Source organism: Trametes versicolor, assembly GCF_000271585.1.
Source record: "Trametes versicolor FP-101664 SS1 unplaced genomic scaffold TRAVEscaffold_3, whole genome shotgun sequence".
Classification (NCBI taxonomy): Eukaryota; Fungi; Basidiomycota; class Agaricomycetes; order Polyporales; family Polyporaceae; genus Trametes; species Trametes versicolor.
This window is the reverse complement of record NW_007360323.1, coordinates 1,213,750-1,229,510: the sequence shown is the minus strand read 5'-3', so window position 1 is coordinate 1,229,510 and position 15,761 is coordinate 1,213,750. Positions and strand designations below refer to the sequence as shown.

General features: G+C 60.3%; 6 protein-coding genes across 6 annotated transcripts; 4 read left to right on the top strand and 2 right to left on the bottom strand.

Annotated features, from left to right (window-relative positions):
- Positions 1-141: 141 nt before the first annotated feature.
- Positions 142-651, top strand: TRAVEDRAFT_117527 (uncharacterized protein; the record flags this gene model as incomplete). The annotated part of the gene is made up of 1 exon (XM_008037276.1): positions 142-651. The coding sequence occupies one exon, from the start codon at positions 142-144 to the stop codon at positions 649-651; it is 510 nt and encodes a 169-aa protein (XP_008035467.1).
- A 1,100-nt stretch (positions 652-1,751) lies between these two features.
- TRAVEDRAFT_18215 (glycoside hydrolase family 18 protein) lies at positions 1,752-4,096 on the top strand (the record flags this gene model as incomplete). The annotated part of the gene is made up of 9 exons (XM_008036535.1): positions 1,752-1,883; positions 1,934-2,336; positions 2,541-2,663; positions 2,733-2,840; positions 2,894-2,910; positions 2,966-3,174; positions 3,233-3,771; positions 3,837-3,985; positions 4,046-4,096. 9 exons carry the CDS (start codon positions 1,752-1,754, stop codon positions 4,094-4,096), a joined length of 1,731 nt encoding a protein of 576 aa, XP_008034726.1.
- Positions 4,097-4,891: 795 nt separating this feature from the next.
- On the bottom strand, positions 4,892-6,030 carry TRAVEDRAFT_18214 (NAD-P-binding protein; the record flags this gene model as incomplete). Its single annotated transcript, XM_008036534.1, has 5 exons — positions 4,892-5,283; positions 5,343-5,382; positions 5,449-5,593; positions 5,659-5,926; positions 5,994-6,030. The coding sequence occupies 5 exons, from the start codon at positions 6,028-6,030 to the stop codon at positions 4,892-4,894; spliced, it is 882 nt and encodes a 293-aa protein (XP_008034725.1).
- Positions 6,031-8,930: 2,900 nt separating this feature from the next.
- TRAVEDRAFT_162831 (tryptophan synthase beta subunit-like PLP-dependent enzyme) lies at positions 8,931-10,198 on the top strand (the record flags this gene model as incomplete). The annotated part of the gene is made up of 4 exons (XM_008037275.1): positions 8,931-9,207; positions 9,272-9,336; positions 9,403-9,873; positions 9,943-10,198. 4 exons carry the CDS (start codon positions 8,931-8,933, stop codon positions 10,132-10,134), a joined length of 1,005 nt encoding a protein of 334 aa, XP_008035466.1. The 3' UTR covers positions 10,135-10,198.
- Positions 10,199-11,267: 1,069 nt separating this feature from the next.
- On the bottom strand, positions 11,268-11,549 carry TRAVEDRAFT_117152 (uncharacterized protein; the record flags this gene model as incomplete). Its single annotated transcript, XM_008037274.1, has 1 exon — positions 11,268-11,549. A coding segment is annotated over one exon (282 nt), but the record flags the coding sequence as incomplete, so codon positions are not given.
- A 2,938-nt stretch (positions 11,550-14,487) lies between these two features.
- Positions 14,488-15,671, top strand: TRAVEDRAFT_143408 (uncharacterized protein). The gene is made up of 2 exons (XM_008037273.1): positions 14,488-14,605; positions 14,662-15,671. Exons 1-2 carry the CDS (start codon positions 14,543-14,545, stop codon positions 15,577-15,579), a joined length of 981 nt encoding a protein of 326 aa, XP_008035464.1. The 5' UTR covers positions 14,488-14,542; the 3' UTR covers positions 15,580-15,671.
- Positions 15,672-15,761: the final 90 nt, after the last annotated feature.

The following is a 15,761-nucleotide window of genomic DNA, read 5'->3' as shown; positions in this document are numbered from 1 at the left end:
CGGAAAGACCCGGTTTCAAAGAAGACAAGGGACTTCATGTGGCGTGCCCTGCATGATAGCCACAGAGTGGGCAAGTACTGGAGCCACATACCAGGCTACGAGCAGAGGGCCCTCTGTGCAGCCTGCGGCACCCTTGAGTCAATGGAACACATCCTGTGCCAGTGCCTGGCCCCGGGCCAGCGGGCTGCGTGGGCCCTGGCCAGGGGACTACTGAAGGCAAAGGGCCTTGACCTCCCTGAAGTGACCCTTGGACTTGCAGTGGGTGCCCACACCTATACCGCCCTTGATGCAGAAGGGCAGGTACTGCATGGGGCAACAAGGCTGGCCAGGCTGATACTGCCCGACACAGCCTACCTAATCTGGGTATTAAGATGTGAACGTGTTATTGGGGACCGGGAAGTGCTGCCTGGAGAACTAGAGGATGCCTATGTGGAGCGCAGATGGATGCGCATGGTGTCCAATCGCTTACAGCTCGACTGTGCCCTGACGAGCAAGAGGGTGGCGGCAAAACGCCTTGTCCCGCCCACCACTGTCTGTGCGACTTGGGAGGGGACTCTCCAGGAGGAAGATTGCCTGCCTGCGGACTGGACTCGAACACCGGGGGTTTTAGTGGGTAAGCCGCTGCGTCTGTATGGCCCAGATCCGGGGTGACCCGCTGGCTGTGCGGATGACATGCAGTCCCACACTGGGGTACTTGTACCCGCGTGCGTAAAGCATTTCCTCCGTACGGTAGCTGATCCTGGCAAAGAGGGCACTGTCCTCGACGCCTAGCAATTGTCACGAAAGGTAGTAACGTACCGCACGTGATGAGCTCCGTTAAAAAAAAAAAAAAAAAAAAAAATGAACCCGGCGTTCTTGTCGACGAATGCATCCGCCTCGTGCAACCGCATGCTACCGGTCACTCGACGCTTCTGTATCGCCGGTCTGGCCCCTGCTGATCATGCACCAAATATGTTCGTGCCGATAGTCAGCATGTTATCCATCACAGGAAGCTGACACGGTTGAGTTCACCAGGTGCCATCTTCCGAGTGTCTTCTGAAGACACTCCCAATCCAGCGTCCGTCGTCGCCGTGCTGAGGTCATGGGAACCCGCCAGGAACCCGTCTTACGGCTGGGTCTTCCACCGCGAGCAGTGCGTCATGGCCGGGGTCAGTATTAGCCCTTCTTGTGCCCATCGTGCATGCTGGCGGTAGTGTGACCTTGACGACGCGCGCACGACCGCTTTGCGATGACGCACCTCCGAGCTACTTTGTCTGATGGCTCCGGTGGTCCAGGCCTACGACCTTGTTCAACGCGATGTGCCGGCATTCGGATGTATCCACGTCCTGCAGGGAGAAAGACCGCGCTGTTATCTCCCGGTAGGAGGTAGCGAGCTAGCTATCCGGAGACAAGCTGCGTCTTCCGATAGGACCACCGCGAGGCTGCCTGGCCAGAAGAGCTCGGAGGCGGAGGATGCGGGAGCATTTCCGACACGTGCCCAATGGGAGCGTCCGAAGAAGCACTGGCGGTGATATCATGCGTAGGTTTGCTGTCACTGGCCAAGTGCTCGCTGGTTGCAGGAGCCGCGGAGAGGAGCGGATGTTGTGACGCGACCATGTGCGTCGCCGATTCATGCTCGCTTCCTCTTCTGGCTCTGATCGAATTCCCTTTCACAGCCGTGTCATGGCTCCCCCTTCGTCGTATAAAAACATACGGACACCGCGGTCATGGTTGAGATTACCTCCCCCCACATTCCCTCTCACACGCCCACCATGTCCGTGATTGTCGCTGCCTCCGTCGCCAGCCACACCACGGCCTCCGCGCCCAGGCCGCACATCCTCTACAACGTCCAGGTCAAGACCGCCGACGGCAAGACGTCCACGGTTCCCAAGCGCTACTCTGACGTATGTCCCGCCGTTCGCTGTCGGGAATATCCGCTGATCATGACCGCTAGTTCGTCGCCCTGCACGACACGCTGAACGACCCAGGCTCCCTCCCGCCCAAGCGCATCCTGGCCACGACCTTCGTCCCCGCCGCCTGGCTCGATGACACTCTCATCGCAGAGCGCAAGGCTGGACTGTCCGCCTACCTCACCGGCCTCCTCCACTCGCCCCAATTCCGTGCGCACACGACCGTCATCGAGTTCCTCACGCCCTCCAGCGTCTCCGCCAGCTCGCGTGACTTCAACCCAGAAGACGCGCTTCCGTCTACCCTCACGCGCAAGGCCGCACTCGAGGCGCAGGACAAGCTCTCCGCACAGGCTACGCCAATCTACGCAGCGTACTACCCCGACTGGTCCTCCGACCAGTTCCCTCCAGCCTCTCTCGACTTCTCCAAGTTTGACATCCTGCTCTTCGGTAAGCGCTCCTCCATTCAATTAGATCCCTTTGCTCCGGGTACCTCGGGGGCCCCCACCCGCTATCCCCGCTCTTTCCGCTCGGGCACAGCATGCGCAATGCAGTACCTGGCGGAAACGTTGTTTGATCGTTCGCCCGGGGCCGCGCGCGACACCCTGGCTCCAGATGTGACCGGTCGATCTGACGCGTTTCATCCCGCAATAGCGTTCGCCACCCCGAACTCGTCGTCCACGATCAGTTTCGATTCCGGATCGACGTCGACGCTGAAGACGCTCGTCACGAGCGCCCACAACAGCGGCAAGGGCACCAAGGTCGTGCTCTCCATCGGTGCGTTTCGTGTTGCTTGGAGCGCTCCGTGGGCTGGTGCTGAACATGACCATGACTCGTGTGATGTAGGTGGATGGGGTGGGAGCACGTACTTTTCGCAGGCGATGAGCAGCTCGGCGAACCGCACGACGTTTGTGAATGCCTGCGTCAGCGCCGTGAACACGTACAACCTCGATGGTAAGTACGCCACATACGTACTCCAATTTACATCATTAACGCTCGCACTATAGGTATCGACATTGATTGGGTATGCATTCTTTTCCTGCTCCCTCTAAGACGCGATGTACTGACGCGCATTGTAGGAATACCCCAACGAGTCCGGCGCAGGAAACCCTCACTCCAGCTCCGACGCTGCCAACCTCCTGTCGTTCTTCAAGTCGCTCCGCACCGCGCTCGGGACCTCGAAGATCATCTCCGCCGCCGTCACGCAGCTGCCCTGGACCGGCTCCAACGGCCAACCGCTCACGGACGTCTCTGCCTACGCAGCCCAGATGACCTACGCGAACATCATGTGCGTACCACTTCCCCTTCTTTGTCTCGTCTGGCCTAACTCATCTGCGTCCATACAGGAACTACGACGTGTTTGGCGCGTCCTCCAGCCCTGGCCCGAACGCGCCCCTCGGCAACCTCTGCGGCAACTCGCAGCTCCCACAGTACTCCGCACAGGCCGCGCTCTCGCAGTGGACCGCCGCGGGCTTCCCGAAGTCGAAGCTCGTGCTCGGCCTCCCGCTGTACGGGTACGTCTCGCAGAGCTCGAAGACAACGCTGCAGCACATCGCCCGCCCGCCCGCGGGCCTGAAGGTGCAGGAGTACAAGGAGAAGGTGCTCGGGCTGCCGCAGCGCGGGCTCGCGTGCCCACTGCCGTCCGTGCAGGACGCCGCTGGGGAGAGCGGGAGCGGGGAGAAGCCGAACATGCTGGCTCCTTCAGGGAACCACGCTCGTGAGGGGGCGCAGAAGGCAAAGGATGGGGAGGAGCTCAAGGCGGAGGCGGCGGGCGATTTGAGCAGCTTCTTTGGTCAGCAGATCGCGTTCGGCCAGCTCGTGTCGCTTGGGGCGCTCACGAAGACGTCCTCGGGCACATACGTCGCCGCGAACGGGTACACTGAAGGTGCGTCACGCCCATTCTTGCATCCGGGAAGCAGTGCTGACGGGCGACCGGGTACGTCTGTGTAGGCTGGGACGACTGCAGCGACACGCCGTTCCTGTTCAACACGTCGCGCAAGACGGTCGTGACGTACGACGACACGTACTCGCTCGGCGACAAGGCGCTGTTCGCGAAGCAGAACGGCATGGCGGGCGCGTTTACGTGGTCGCTCGACCAGGTGCGTTGTGTGCTGGCATGCGAGTGTGGCGCGTTGATTGCTTACCACGACCGGCTATAGGACGATGGGTACACGTTGACGAACGTCATTCGCTCGAACCTGGGCAAGTGAGGGGACGTTGACAGCTTAGTTGTCGCCCGCTCGTGTTCTGTGGCTGAAGTACTCATGCCCACGCAGTCTGTCTTTTCGATGTGACGACACGCACGACCTGTTACGATCACTTCATGACTTGTAGAAGTACTCGATCCGACTCTTGATATTCTTGAAGGTAGTACGTAGGGTCTTTGGTTTTGTATCATATTCCAGTCTACCAATCGGAGGCAATCGATCCATACATTCGAGCATAAAGCATTATTTTTGAGAGCTGTAACTGTGGGGACTGTGTATATACTAGTAAAGGCGATGTGGACTACTCTACGACTTGTACACTCGAATCAAGTATCTCTATTCCTGAAGCTACTTAGTACGTAGGGTGTCTAGCTTTAACTTTCGCTGTAACGTTTTATTGTATCATATTCCAGTCTGCAAATCGATCCATACATTCGAGCATAACGCATAAGTTTTGTGAGCTGTAACCGTGGAGACTGTGTATATACTAGTAGGTATGATGATGCGTAAGTAAGATGACGGAGATACTGTGAGTGAGGAGATACATGGGTGCGACTGGAGATACAGAATTGCGAAGACTAGAGTATTACTGGGTATTATGTACTAGAGTATTTTGATGTGCATGTGCCGAGTCAGTCCAAGTTGTGCAGAAGGGTAACAGTAGAGGTATGTATGTGCTGGGAGTGGTAGGAGGTGTGCAAGCGTCCAAAGATCGACGCGCGACAGCGCGCGTACGCGGGGAACCGGAGCCGGTATAGTTAGTGATAAATACTGTCCAAGCAGGCAGCCCTCGGCCCCTCACAACGCGCTCTCGGGGAACTCGAGGTCGGTCGCGACGTCCTCCCACGCGTCCATCGTCTTCAACAACCGCCCGACCTTCGCGCGCACGTCCGTGTACGCGTCGCGCCCGAGCACGAGCCACAGCGGCCACTCGCGGCCCGCCGCGCGGCCCTCGCCCTTGACGACGTCGACGAGCAGGTCCATCGCGCGCGCGGGGTCGCCGCGCTCGTTGCCCGCGACGGCCGCGAAGCGCGCCATGCCCGCGTTGCGCGCCGCGTCGTACGCGGGCACGTGGTTGTGGATGGTTGCGGGGTACGCGTGCACGCCCTCGGTGCGGAACGCGCCTGGGGCGACGATGAGCACGCGCACGCCGAACGGCTTCAGCTCGGCCGCGTAGGTCTCGCCGATCGCTGCGGAGGAGACAAGTCAGTTTGTGCGGTCGGGGCGGAGATGAAGGGTGGGCGCTCACCATGCACTGCGGCTTTCGATGCGGCGTAGAAGCCGGCGGGCTGGATGGACGTGTGGTGGTCAGCACGAGGTGCGCGGACGAGGGAGCGAGGACAAGGGGGACGTACCGAGACCTCAGGGCGCCATGCGGACCTTGAGCCAATGATGACGACCGTTCCTGAGCGGCGCTCGCGCATGTGCGGCAGGACGGCGTTGGTGACGTTCAGGACGCCGAAGACGTTGGTTTGGAACTGGGTGAGCGCAGCGAGGGACCTGATCGGCGGGAACGCGGGCATGTCAGTAATTTGCGTGCTACGGGCGCAGTAACCGGCACTCACCCTCCCTCTTCGAGGACGGCCTTGACACCGTACCCGGCGTTGTTGACGACGACGTCTATGCGGCCCCAGCACGCGAGCGCGTCCTTGATGCGCTGCTGGACGGTCTCGGCGCTGTCGGAGACGTCGAGCTGCATCAGGCGGAGGCGGGAGCGCTCGGCGGCGGGGAAGATCGCGCGAAGCTTCTCGAGGTTGCGTGCGGTAGCAATGACACAGTCTCCACGGGCGAGTACGGACGCGACGAGACGCTTGCCGAAGCCGGAGGAGGTGCCTGGATGGACGAGCGACGGCGATCGTGAGTTGAGGTTCGGGTGGTGCAGAGGGGGAGATAGACGCACCTGTTATGAGCCAGATCTTTTGGTGGAGGGCGCCCATTGAGGAGGTGATATCAGACGACGCTGGGAGAATAAGGGACGGAATGGCGGGCGACAGTGACGGTGACAGAAAGGGGCGGGTGTGGGTGCGCGGGTGTGCGAGTGCTGAGAAGATGGAGGAGGGGATGGCGAGAAACAGGGAGGGCTTTATAGAAGCCGCGCGGGGATGGGTTGCTGAGGTGGGCACTGGTTCGGATCTGGGACGCTGCGGGGCATGGTCGAGTTTGCAAAACACATACGAGGACTGTGACGAATACGACGCCGGGACAGCCCTCTGATGCCTGCCACGCGGACCGCCGTGCTGGGTCGCAATGCAGCCTCGCTCGCGGCTGGCGGGAGCAGTGGGCGTCCATCCCGGAGCGATCCCGCCACTCGCCTCCCGCAAACGTTAACCCTGCCCGCCTCCCGAAACATACCTCACCCCAGATTGGCGCTCCGATGACTCACGATGGCGGTGCTCTCCCAAGATCTCGCAGGGGAACGTGGAGAGGCACGGAACCGGGCGACGGTCTGCACACCCGCGCTCGCACCGTGCACGGCGGGCCTCTCCGTGCTCGAGCTCCTCGAGGGCGGACAGCAGCACGGACGCGTGTCACCGTCGCCGCAATCAGCCAACTCCAGATGCTCGCTCGCCCAGCAGTTCCCATCGACGTTTGACGCTGCCTCAGCGATGTCGTTCTGTATTTGGACGTGCATGACACACCCTCCTCGAGTGCGAGTCACCCGAACTCTCCCCCGCCCTCGAGTCCGAAGCTGTGTGCGCCCTCGCTGGTCTAGAATTCGCGTGAGATGCCGCCCAGATAACCCAGCGCAGAGCTCCCACCGGGTTTCCCATCAGTGGGCGGAGGGCCACGCAAAGGCCTAACCACGTCCCGGTCGGACAGCGAGGCGGTTCTTGCGCGGGGCTTTTCCGGGGGCTGATGTAATCAGCGTTTTTACTCTTTTGGAGTCTGTGCAGTGCTGCCTGCACGCGAAGCCGAGAAGATTGTGTCCAACATTTGTCCAGTATCTGCACCGATGTGACGACCACTGGTGAAATACAAGGAGACTGCGGCAAGCCGCGCAGACGTGCATATGGAGCAAAATGCGCCGTACCGGACCCGGACCGACGTACACCTCGAGCGCGTACGAGCTGTCACATACACACGGCTGCGGGTCTCCAGCACGGCGACGTACGCGGACTACACCTCAAAAAAAGTGTAGTTGACAGCTGGCCACGCCGAAAAGCGCCTCCGCCACACAAAAACTGACCGGACGTCATAGCGATGAGCAGGTCGAGGCAACACATCCCTTTCCAAGAATAATGCAATCTGCCGCGGATCGGGTTAGGCGGCCGAAAGGACTATGCTTGTCGGTTGACGGGCATGTTTGGCCAGTCCACCCGAGGATCTTGGAATAGATAGATGTTTGTTGGACAGTGCGGCGACGTGCACTACTCTTCAAACCAGTATAGCACGGCGTTGCCTTGATGATGATAGGTCAAGGAATGCCGCGTAACTCGCAGTCGCGTGGATGCTCGCAACTCACCGAAGAAGCCCGCTGTGCGACCGATGGGAGCGAGCAGACTGTCATCGCTGCAACGCGAGCAAGTAAGTTTATGATCATCTGACGACACCTGCGAGACGGCGTGCGGTCAGGACCTGATAGGTGTCCGACAATAGATCCCCGGCATCTATGCCAATCGAGGAGGCTTCCATCAACCTGAACCTGGAATCGGGGCAGTTGGTAGATTTCCTCGGGCCTGCGTCACTTCTGCTTCCTAGGACGTTTTGATTGCGGCGGGATGACAGAGCGGCAGCCTATTACTGAGCGCGTCCCTGGGAGTCTCAGTCAGCTGGATGACTCCCGCTATTCCTGACTACGACGTAGCATATTAAATTGCTGGATAGCGGCGCTGATAGCACGAGAAGGACGGTACGGACCTTGGGTTGCGATATTAACGCTTATGCGGCCGTGACGCATTCGACCTGTTCGACTGTGCATGATCGCACCAACCGAATGCGCACCTCCCCCGCCCCGCCAAGTGTCCTCAAAAGTCGCGTGCACTTCCCCATCCGCACAAATTGAGCAGCTGAGCCCAGGAGTGCCTGCCCGCGCACCCAGTTATCACAGATAAACACAGGAATGGCGAGCGCATCATAGGGCCGAAACATGCGCAGACGGGGGCCGGGAATCGCGGGAAGGGGGAATGCAGTGTCACCTCCATCTGAGATGCATCGCCAGACGTGTTATACAATGGAGTGGCACTGCACCACGTCTGCACGAGGAGGTCATGGTGATTTTTAGCGCAGCGCCCGGGGTGTGCCTCGGCCGTGTTCGTCTTCGTGGCCATCGACGTGTCCTAGTCAGGAACAAGGCTCGCTGCCAAGCAGTGGCAGGGCAAGATAGGAAGTGTAAAGCACCGTCAGATTGTCCTTGGGCCTTAGAGAATGCATGGTGGGTGTTGGCAGAGGCTGAGCTGAGACACGTCTGCCCTGTCCAGTTCAACATCAAGCGGACCTCAAACCTCCGTCAAGCCGCTGCTTCATTATTGAAGTTCCGCTTGACTCGGCTGATAGGGCGCGTCAGCACTCAGTTCACTTTGACGTAATCAAATAGCTTTTCTGCTGACTTCTCTTGATCAAACAAACATCTCTGCATTCGTTCGACCTGAACAGTTCTTGCAAACCGCCCAACACTGCGAGAAACCAGCGTGTGTATATCGATGTGGCTGGAAGGTCAGCTGAAATAAATTAAACATGTGGGGAGTCGGGTAAGTACCAGCTGCACAGCCGGCCCAACGTAATCTGCTATCTTCCTCGTGGAAATCGGAGCCACACAGCTCAGACCAGAGGTGAGTCAAACCAAACTCACTCAACGATTGGTACCAGCAGACTCACACAACTACTCACATCAGCCATAATGTCCGCCAACGAGGTGACTCGCGCCAACGCTGAGTCTACTCCGCTTACTCGTGCATCGATACTCGCCGCCCACGAAGCGATCGTGCACCAGATCCACCGGACGCCGGTCTTCACGTCCTCGTCCCTCTCCGCCCTGCTCCCGGGAAAGAACACGCTGTACTTCAAAGCGGAGAACCTGCAGAAGGGCGGCGCGTTCAAGTTCCGGGGCGCCAGCTACAGCCTGTCACGGCTAACTGCGCAGGAGCTCGAGCGCGGCGTCTGCACGCATAGCTCGGGTATGCGCACAGCTCTCTCTCTTCCATCGAAGCCCCCCTCGCGCGAAGCTCACCCGTCCGGCAGGCAACCACGCCGGAGCCCTCGCGCTCGCCGCCAAGGAGCGCGGCGCGAAATGCTATGTAGTCATGGTGCGCCCTCGCCCCTACGATGCTGCTGCCCGCACAGCGACTGACTGCCGCCCGGGGCTGCACCAGCCAAATAACTCCGCCCAGCCCAAGATAGATGCGGTGCGCTCCTACGGGGCCTCGATTACGTTCTGCGAACCGAACGCGCCAGCACGGGCGGCGGCGCTGGCAACTGTGCAGGCCGAGACCGGGGCTACGTTCGTGCCTCCGTACGACGCGGTGAACACCATCCTTGGACAGGGCACCGCCCTACTCGAACTTGTTGAGCAGGCCCCGGAGCCCCTCGCTGCGGTCATCGCGCCCGTGGGCGGCGGCGGGTTGCTAGCGGGGACGGCGCTCGCTGCTGAAGGGACGGGCGTACGCGTATTCGGGGCGGAACCAGCGGGTGCGGACGACTGCGCACAGGGCCTGAAGGAGGGCAAGCGTCGGGAGGATGTCCAGGCGGACACCATCGCGGATGGGCTGAGGACGCCCGTTGGGCTCATCAACTTCCCGATAATCCAGGAAAAGGTCGACAAGGTCATCACAGTCACGGACGAGGTGCTGTATCGGCTCATTTTGGGGTCTGCCTGCGCGTTTGTGGACCTAGCTAACGCGGGATGTTTGCAGGAAATCGTGGAGGCGATGCGGCTCATGTGGGAGCGGCTGAAGCTGGTCGTCGAACCCAGCGGCGCGGCCGCGTTTGCCGCTGTTCGCAGTGCTCAGTTCCAGGAGTTGGGCGTGCAGGGCGCCGTTGGCATCATCATCAGCGGTGGCAACATCGACCTGTCTAAGCCTTTGCCATGGGTACGGTCAGAATAGGCGGCAGCCTGTGTCAAAATTGGTAAATGTACAACAGAGCGGATCTATGCGTCAATCGGTTAAATTCTTATCCTCCGGCTGAAACGCGAGTTGCGCCTCCCGCGGTCATCGAACAAACCTCAAGCATACGTCGACATACGTACATTCGTACCGTCTACTGTCCAGGTACCAGATTGTTCCATGGCACTTGGACACTTTACTGCGCAGGCAGCCCACTCCGTGTGCGTCGGCCGCCGGGTATGACCTGCCGACAGGACAACATCGTTTGACAGCTTCGACCCAGCCTACTATTATCGGGTACTCACCGTAGGTCACCCGGTTATCTTCATTCGCCCACAGATTGACGTTCGACCCTGAGTGCAGAGCATTAACATCAACGCGATGCGCCGCGGCCCCATGTCGTCAATTTTTATCCACATGTTGAGACCCTGCGTACCGGCCGTCTCGGGGAGTAGACAGGCTTCCGTTTGAGATTCGTCTGGATCTCTGCGGACAGCACCGAGCCGCTAGCGCGCGGGAGGCAAACGTTTCAGGCAGGAGGCAGGGGCGGCACAGCACGAGCTGTCATTCCGCGAGTGATCCCGTCGATGGTTGCGCTGTGCGTCCGATTTAACGGTTCGCCTGGAATGTGCACAGCGCATTTGCCGCGCGGACGCTGGTGCGGTAGTTCGCAGTGCAACTAGGGCATTGCCGCTGCAGCTGTCGTAGCGAGATGGAGCGAATCTCAGGGATGATGCCGCCGGTGAGCTTGGGTGGTGACCGCACCGGCATGCGGCGGGGTAGCCGCAGTCTCTCGTAGCTTGCAACATTCGCCTAACAAACCTCGTCAACACATCATCTCAGGGATAGGGGTTTTCGTTGTCCTGATCGAAGAAGCCCAGGTGCAACCGGGCGCTGTTTGACTGTATTTGGACTTATGTGCTAGGTTCACCGTGCCGACTCGCGAGGGCCGCAGCGCGCAGTGTAGCCTTCGACCTCTAAAATATCCACCCAATAGCAGTGTGCGCTGTGCCGCACGTAAGATGATCAAGCGGTGCCATTGCATTACAGTCTACGTATACATATGCGGTACTCGAAACAACGGAAATACGGCCAAAATCCGTGCGCTCAGCGCTCAGCTCACCATCTCTCCACTACCGCAGCTCCTTCGGCGGAATCCACTCGGGGATATTCGCCCAATCGAACCGGTCGCTGTCTGCGCTGAACGCTTCCAGCGCTGCTTTCGGCAGAAGCTCCATGTAATTTGGCGGGAGCAGATCATCGTACTTCGACACCCCCGGCCGGTACGACGCGTGTGCTCGCGCCCGACCAGCCGTGAAGTCCGGCTTGCCCGACACTGTCGCCTTCGGCACTGACGGTGCAGCGTTCTGCCCGAAGAACGATGACGGGGCGCTCGGCTGCCCAAAGGCAGATACGGGCGGGGCGGGTTGGTTCGTGCGCTCGCCAAAGAGTGAGCCGGGCGCAGGCGAGGGTGTGCCGAACGCGGACTGCGGCGTCGCGGCGGGGGCCCCGAACGCGGACGTGGGGGGAGCAGAAGATGGCGTGCCGAACGCAGACGTCGTGTTTTGCGCAGGTTGCGAACCGAACGCAGACTGCTGGCCGAACGCCGACTGCGAGCCGAACGCAGGCGTTGTGGACGCGTTGCCAAAGGCGGACGGCACGGGCGCGGGCGGGGTGCTGCTCGCTGCGGCTCCGAATGCAGATTGGCCGAAGGCTCCGCCGCCGGGTGCTTTTGCGGCGGCAGCCAGCCCGAACGCCGATGCCTGCCCGCCAGCAAATGCCGAGAAGGCGCCACCCCCGCCATTGCCACTAGGTGCAGCCCCGGTACTTGGGGTTGCTGGGGGATTGGCGAATGCAGAGAAGCCCCCGCCGCTGCCGCCTGCTGGCGCCGAGCCAAACGCTGAAGGGGTGGAAGGTTTCCCGAAGGCGCTTTGTCCGAAGGCCGACTGGCCGAAAGCAGAGGTACTTTGTGGTGCGCCAAATGCTGAGGTTCCCTCCGCTGGTTTGCCGAAGGCAGATGTAGTCGCTCCCTGTGCTGGCTGCCCAAACGCGGACGTCGGTTGGGATGGTTGCCCGAACGCTGATGTCGGTTGGGATGGCTGGCCGAATGCAGATGCGCCGGCCGCTGGAGCCCCGAACGCAGACGGCCCTCCCGCTGGTCTTCCGAAGGCACTCTGGCCAAACGCGGACATCGACGCTGGTTGGCCAAATGCCGACGTTGTGGGTGCTTGCGCAGGCTGGCCAAAGGCAGATGTTGACGTGCCCTGCGCGGGGGCGCCGAATGCTGAAGTTGTTGGACCTTGTGCTGGTTGACCAAATGCGGAGGTCGTTGTACCTTGAGGCTGGCCGAATGCAGAGGATGTGGCGCCCTGAGCTGGTTGTCCAAACGCGGAGGTCGTAGTACCTTGCGTGAGTTGCCCGAATGCTGACGTGCCCTGGGCAGGCTGGCCGAAGGCAGACGTGCCTTGAGCAGGTTGACCAAAGACGGAGGTTGTGGCACCTTGCGCCGGAGCGCCAAACGCGGAGGTGGGCGCCCCACCAGCGGGCTGGCCAAAGGCAGGCGTGGCTCCAAATGCTGATCCACCTGCAGGTTTCCCAAAGGCGGATTGACCAAACGATGACTGCCCAAAGGCGGATGTTGTTGCGGCTCCTGCACCGAAAGCTGAAGGTGCGGAACCTGCGGCGCCGCTGAATGCACCAAATCCACCTGACGGCCTCCCGAACGCAGAGGTAGATGCTGGCGCGCCAAAGGCGGAAGAGGCTCCGCCGCCGAACGCAGAGGTGCTTGGCTGATAGGGTGTCGGGGTGCCGCCTGAGGCAGCAGCGTCATAATTCCGGACGGCGTGAGCGTGGAGGGCTTGCATGTTGGAGCGTGCGTTCTTGTAAACAGTTTGAGCAGCAGAGATCTTCTCGCTCTCGTATTTCAACTGTTAGAGGTTCGGTTAAGCGAGATGTGGCTAGAAAGAGGGCGCATAAAGACGTACGTATTCCTGCATCGTGCCCTTACGCGCCGCTTCTGCAGCCATTACGCGGAGCTCCTCCGGAGATTCGTCAAGGTTAGCGATGAGTGAGGGCTGGAGTTTTGCCGGTGCGAAGCACGAGAGTGGCCATATTGGCCTCTCGAGGTCTAAGTCGCGTGTGATAGTTTCAATACTGGTGTAGTGTGGTGTTTCATCCATGTTGATGAACAGAGAGAATCAGAACTTGACGATTGCGAGAGAGGAGGGAGAGGTGCGAACGTGAAGAGGGTGGATGCGTTGGATCCGGAGGCGGGTGCCGGAGCGGAGGGAGCACGTTGTTGAGGGGTCCATGTTTGGTCTATGCGCAGATATTAGAGGGGTTCACATTACAAGACGGCGCGGGGATCGCGAGGGAAGGACAATAAGGGGACGTACTACCGAAGCCGCCTTGTCTTGAGCTCTGCCCTTGTCCAGGATGCTCGTTTTTGCATGCATTCCCAAACCTGCACGTCCCCTTCAAGAAGTATGTGCAAACGGGCTGCTGGGGTTGAGTAGTTCCTCTCTACGCAGCTCGAGCAACGTACCATCGTAGAGTGTGGGGGAGAGACCGGACAAATGCCGCAGTGAGGCGCGCGGTGTTGAGTACCGCGATCGAGCAAGGTTCTGGGGGTCCTGCGCGTGACCGAGGCAAGCACGACCCCGGACACTTTGAGCCTCAGTTTCACGCGCGTTGAGCCGAACGTCCTCTCTGCGCGTCATCTCGTCCAGCTGCCTGCCTCTCCGGCTATTCGATCTTTCGCTATACCCCTACACGCTGAACTGCTCCGAAACAATCAAACGCCGCACTAAAGGTCATATCTGGTCGTGACTGGAACTCGCTGCATCCCGCCGCCATCACCCAGCTCGCCCCGAGCAACAACACATTCAGCAGCTCACAACAGGAGCCACCCTAAGACAGTATGAAGAGCGAGGACAACCCACCACCGACCACGTCAACCTTCTCGGCTGCTCAGTGGCCGCAGACCAACCGTATGTTCTAGGGGTTTTACGGGACTAAGCCACAACGCGCTCACGCCGTCTCAGACATACCGATCGACCCTGCGCTGCAACAACAGTCGCAACACGCGCAGCACACAGCGCATCCAGCACATACGACACACACTCCGCACACGACACACCCAACGTAAGTAACGAAGCCCTTTCGATTCTCTGATACTTTGTTGATTGTCTCGTATAGTACAACGCCCTATTCGCACTATCAGTATAGTCACTATCCGCAAACGAGCTACTCGCATTACCCTCAATATGCCCAACAAACACACCAAGCACAAACGGCTCAGCCAGTGCAAACGCAGATGCAGACACAAGTACCCCAGCCCACGGTGGCTTCAATACCAACCGCCCCCAGACCGGCCGCCCAGCCAGCGCAGACACCACAGTCTTCAGCAATGGACACCACCGACGTGGCAACGCTGAATGATGCGATAGGGAGTGCGGGCGTCGATTTGAGGGTACGTCAAGCCGCATTTACATACCTCCCAGTTCCAAGTGGCTCATGTTGCTGCAGGCCGAAGAAGAGTCGCTGCAACGAAGCAACGACAACTACTACTCCTACCGACCGTACGAAGACCGCTCGCGCAAGCAGCCCGCGAAGCCCAACTTTGACACGCGCCAGATCGGTCAAACGATGCGCGCCATTGGCACACAGCACAAGGTGCCCAAGATCCCCGAGGACTCCGTGAACTACCTCGCGCTCGCGTTGCGCACACGCCTGCAGGACCTCATCACCGCGATGATTGCCGCCGCGCAACACCGAAACGACGCGCAGTTCGACCGCCCCGCGACGACGTACGAGGACGGCCGGCCGATGTGGAACATCGTCGTGCGCTCGGACGTGTCAAAGCAACTTGCCGCGATCGAGAAGGTCGAGCGCGAGGAGGAGATGCGCATTCGGCGCGAGCGCAAGGAGCGCATCGAGGCGGCCGCGGCCGCCCAGTCTGCTGCCCTCGCCGCGGCTGTGACCGGGAGCAGCGCCACGGAGACCGTGGGGATGGAGGATGAAGGCGGGCCAAAGAAGAAAAAGAAGAAGGATGGGCCAGGTGTGACCGCGCGGAACATGCCCGAGGACCTGCGCAAGAAGATGTCGAACGCGGTCGCGAAGCAGGCGGCGGGGCTGGGCACGAGCAAGTACGCGTGGATGAGCGCCGCGAACGGCGGTGCGACGCCCGCGAAGGCAAAGCCTGCGCCCGCTCCTGCGGCTGTACGCGCGAGTACCCCAGCGACAACTACGGCACCCGCACAGGGCGGACCTGGGAGCAGCGGATGGGCGCGGCCGTATCAGTCTACGAAGTCGAATGGCCAGAGCTCGCAGCAGCAGAGAGAAGACGATGGGCGAATGGCGGTCACCTTGCGCGACGCGATATTCGTCGTGGAGAACGAGAAAGGACATGGCGGCGGACGCGGCGCGGCGCGAGGTTGGACTTAAGGATGAGATGGAGAATCGGGATTTTCTTTCGCGCGTTTGTGTTTACGGTGCTTTTTGTGATGTTTACGCTCGTTGTATCGCTAGCTTTCGAAATAGCATATCCTGATGTTATGCCCTGCCCAATGACCTGTGGGCGCGCCTTCGCGATCGCGCGTCGCGTCCCGACGCGCGCTCAGTCTGCT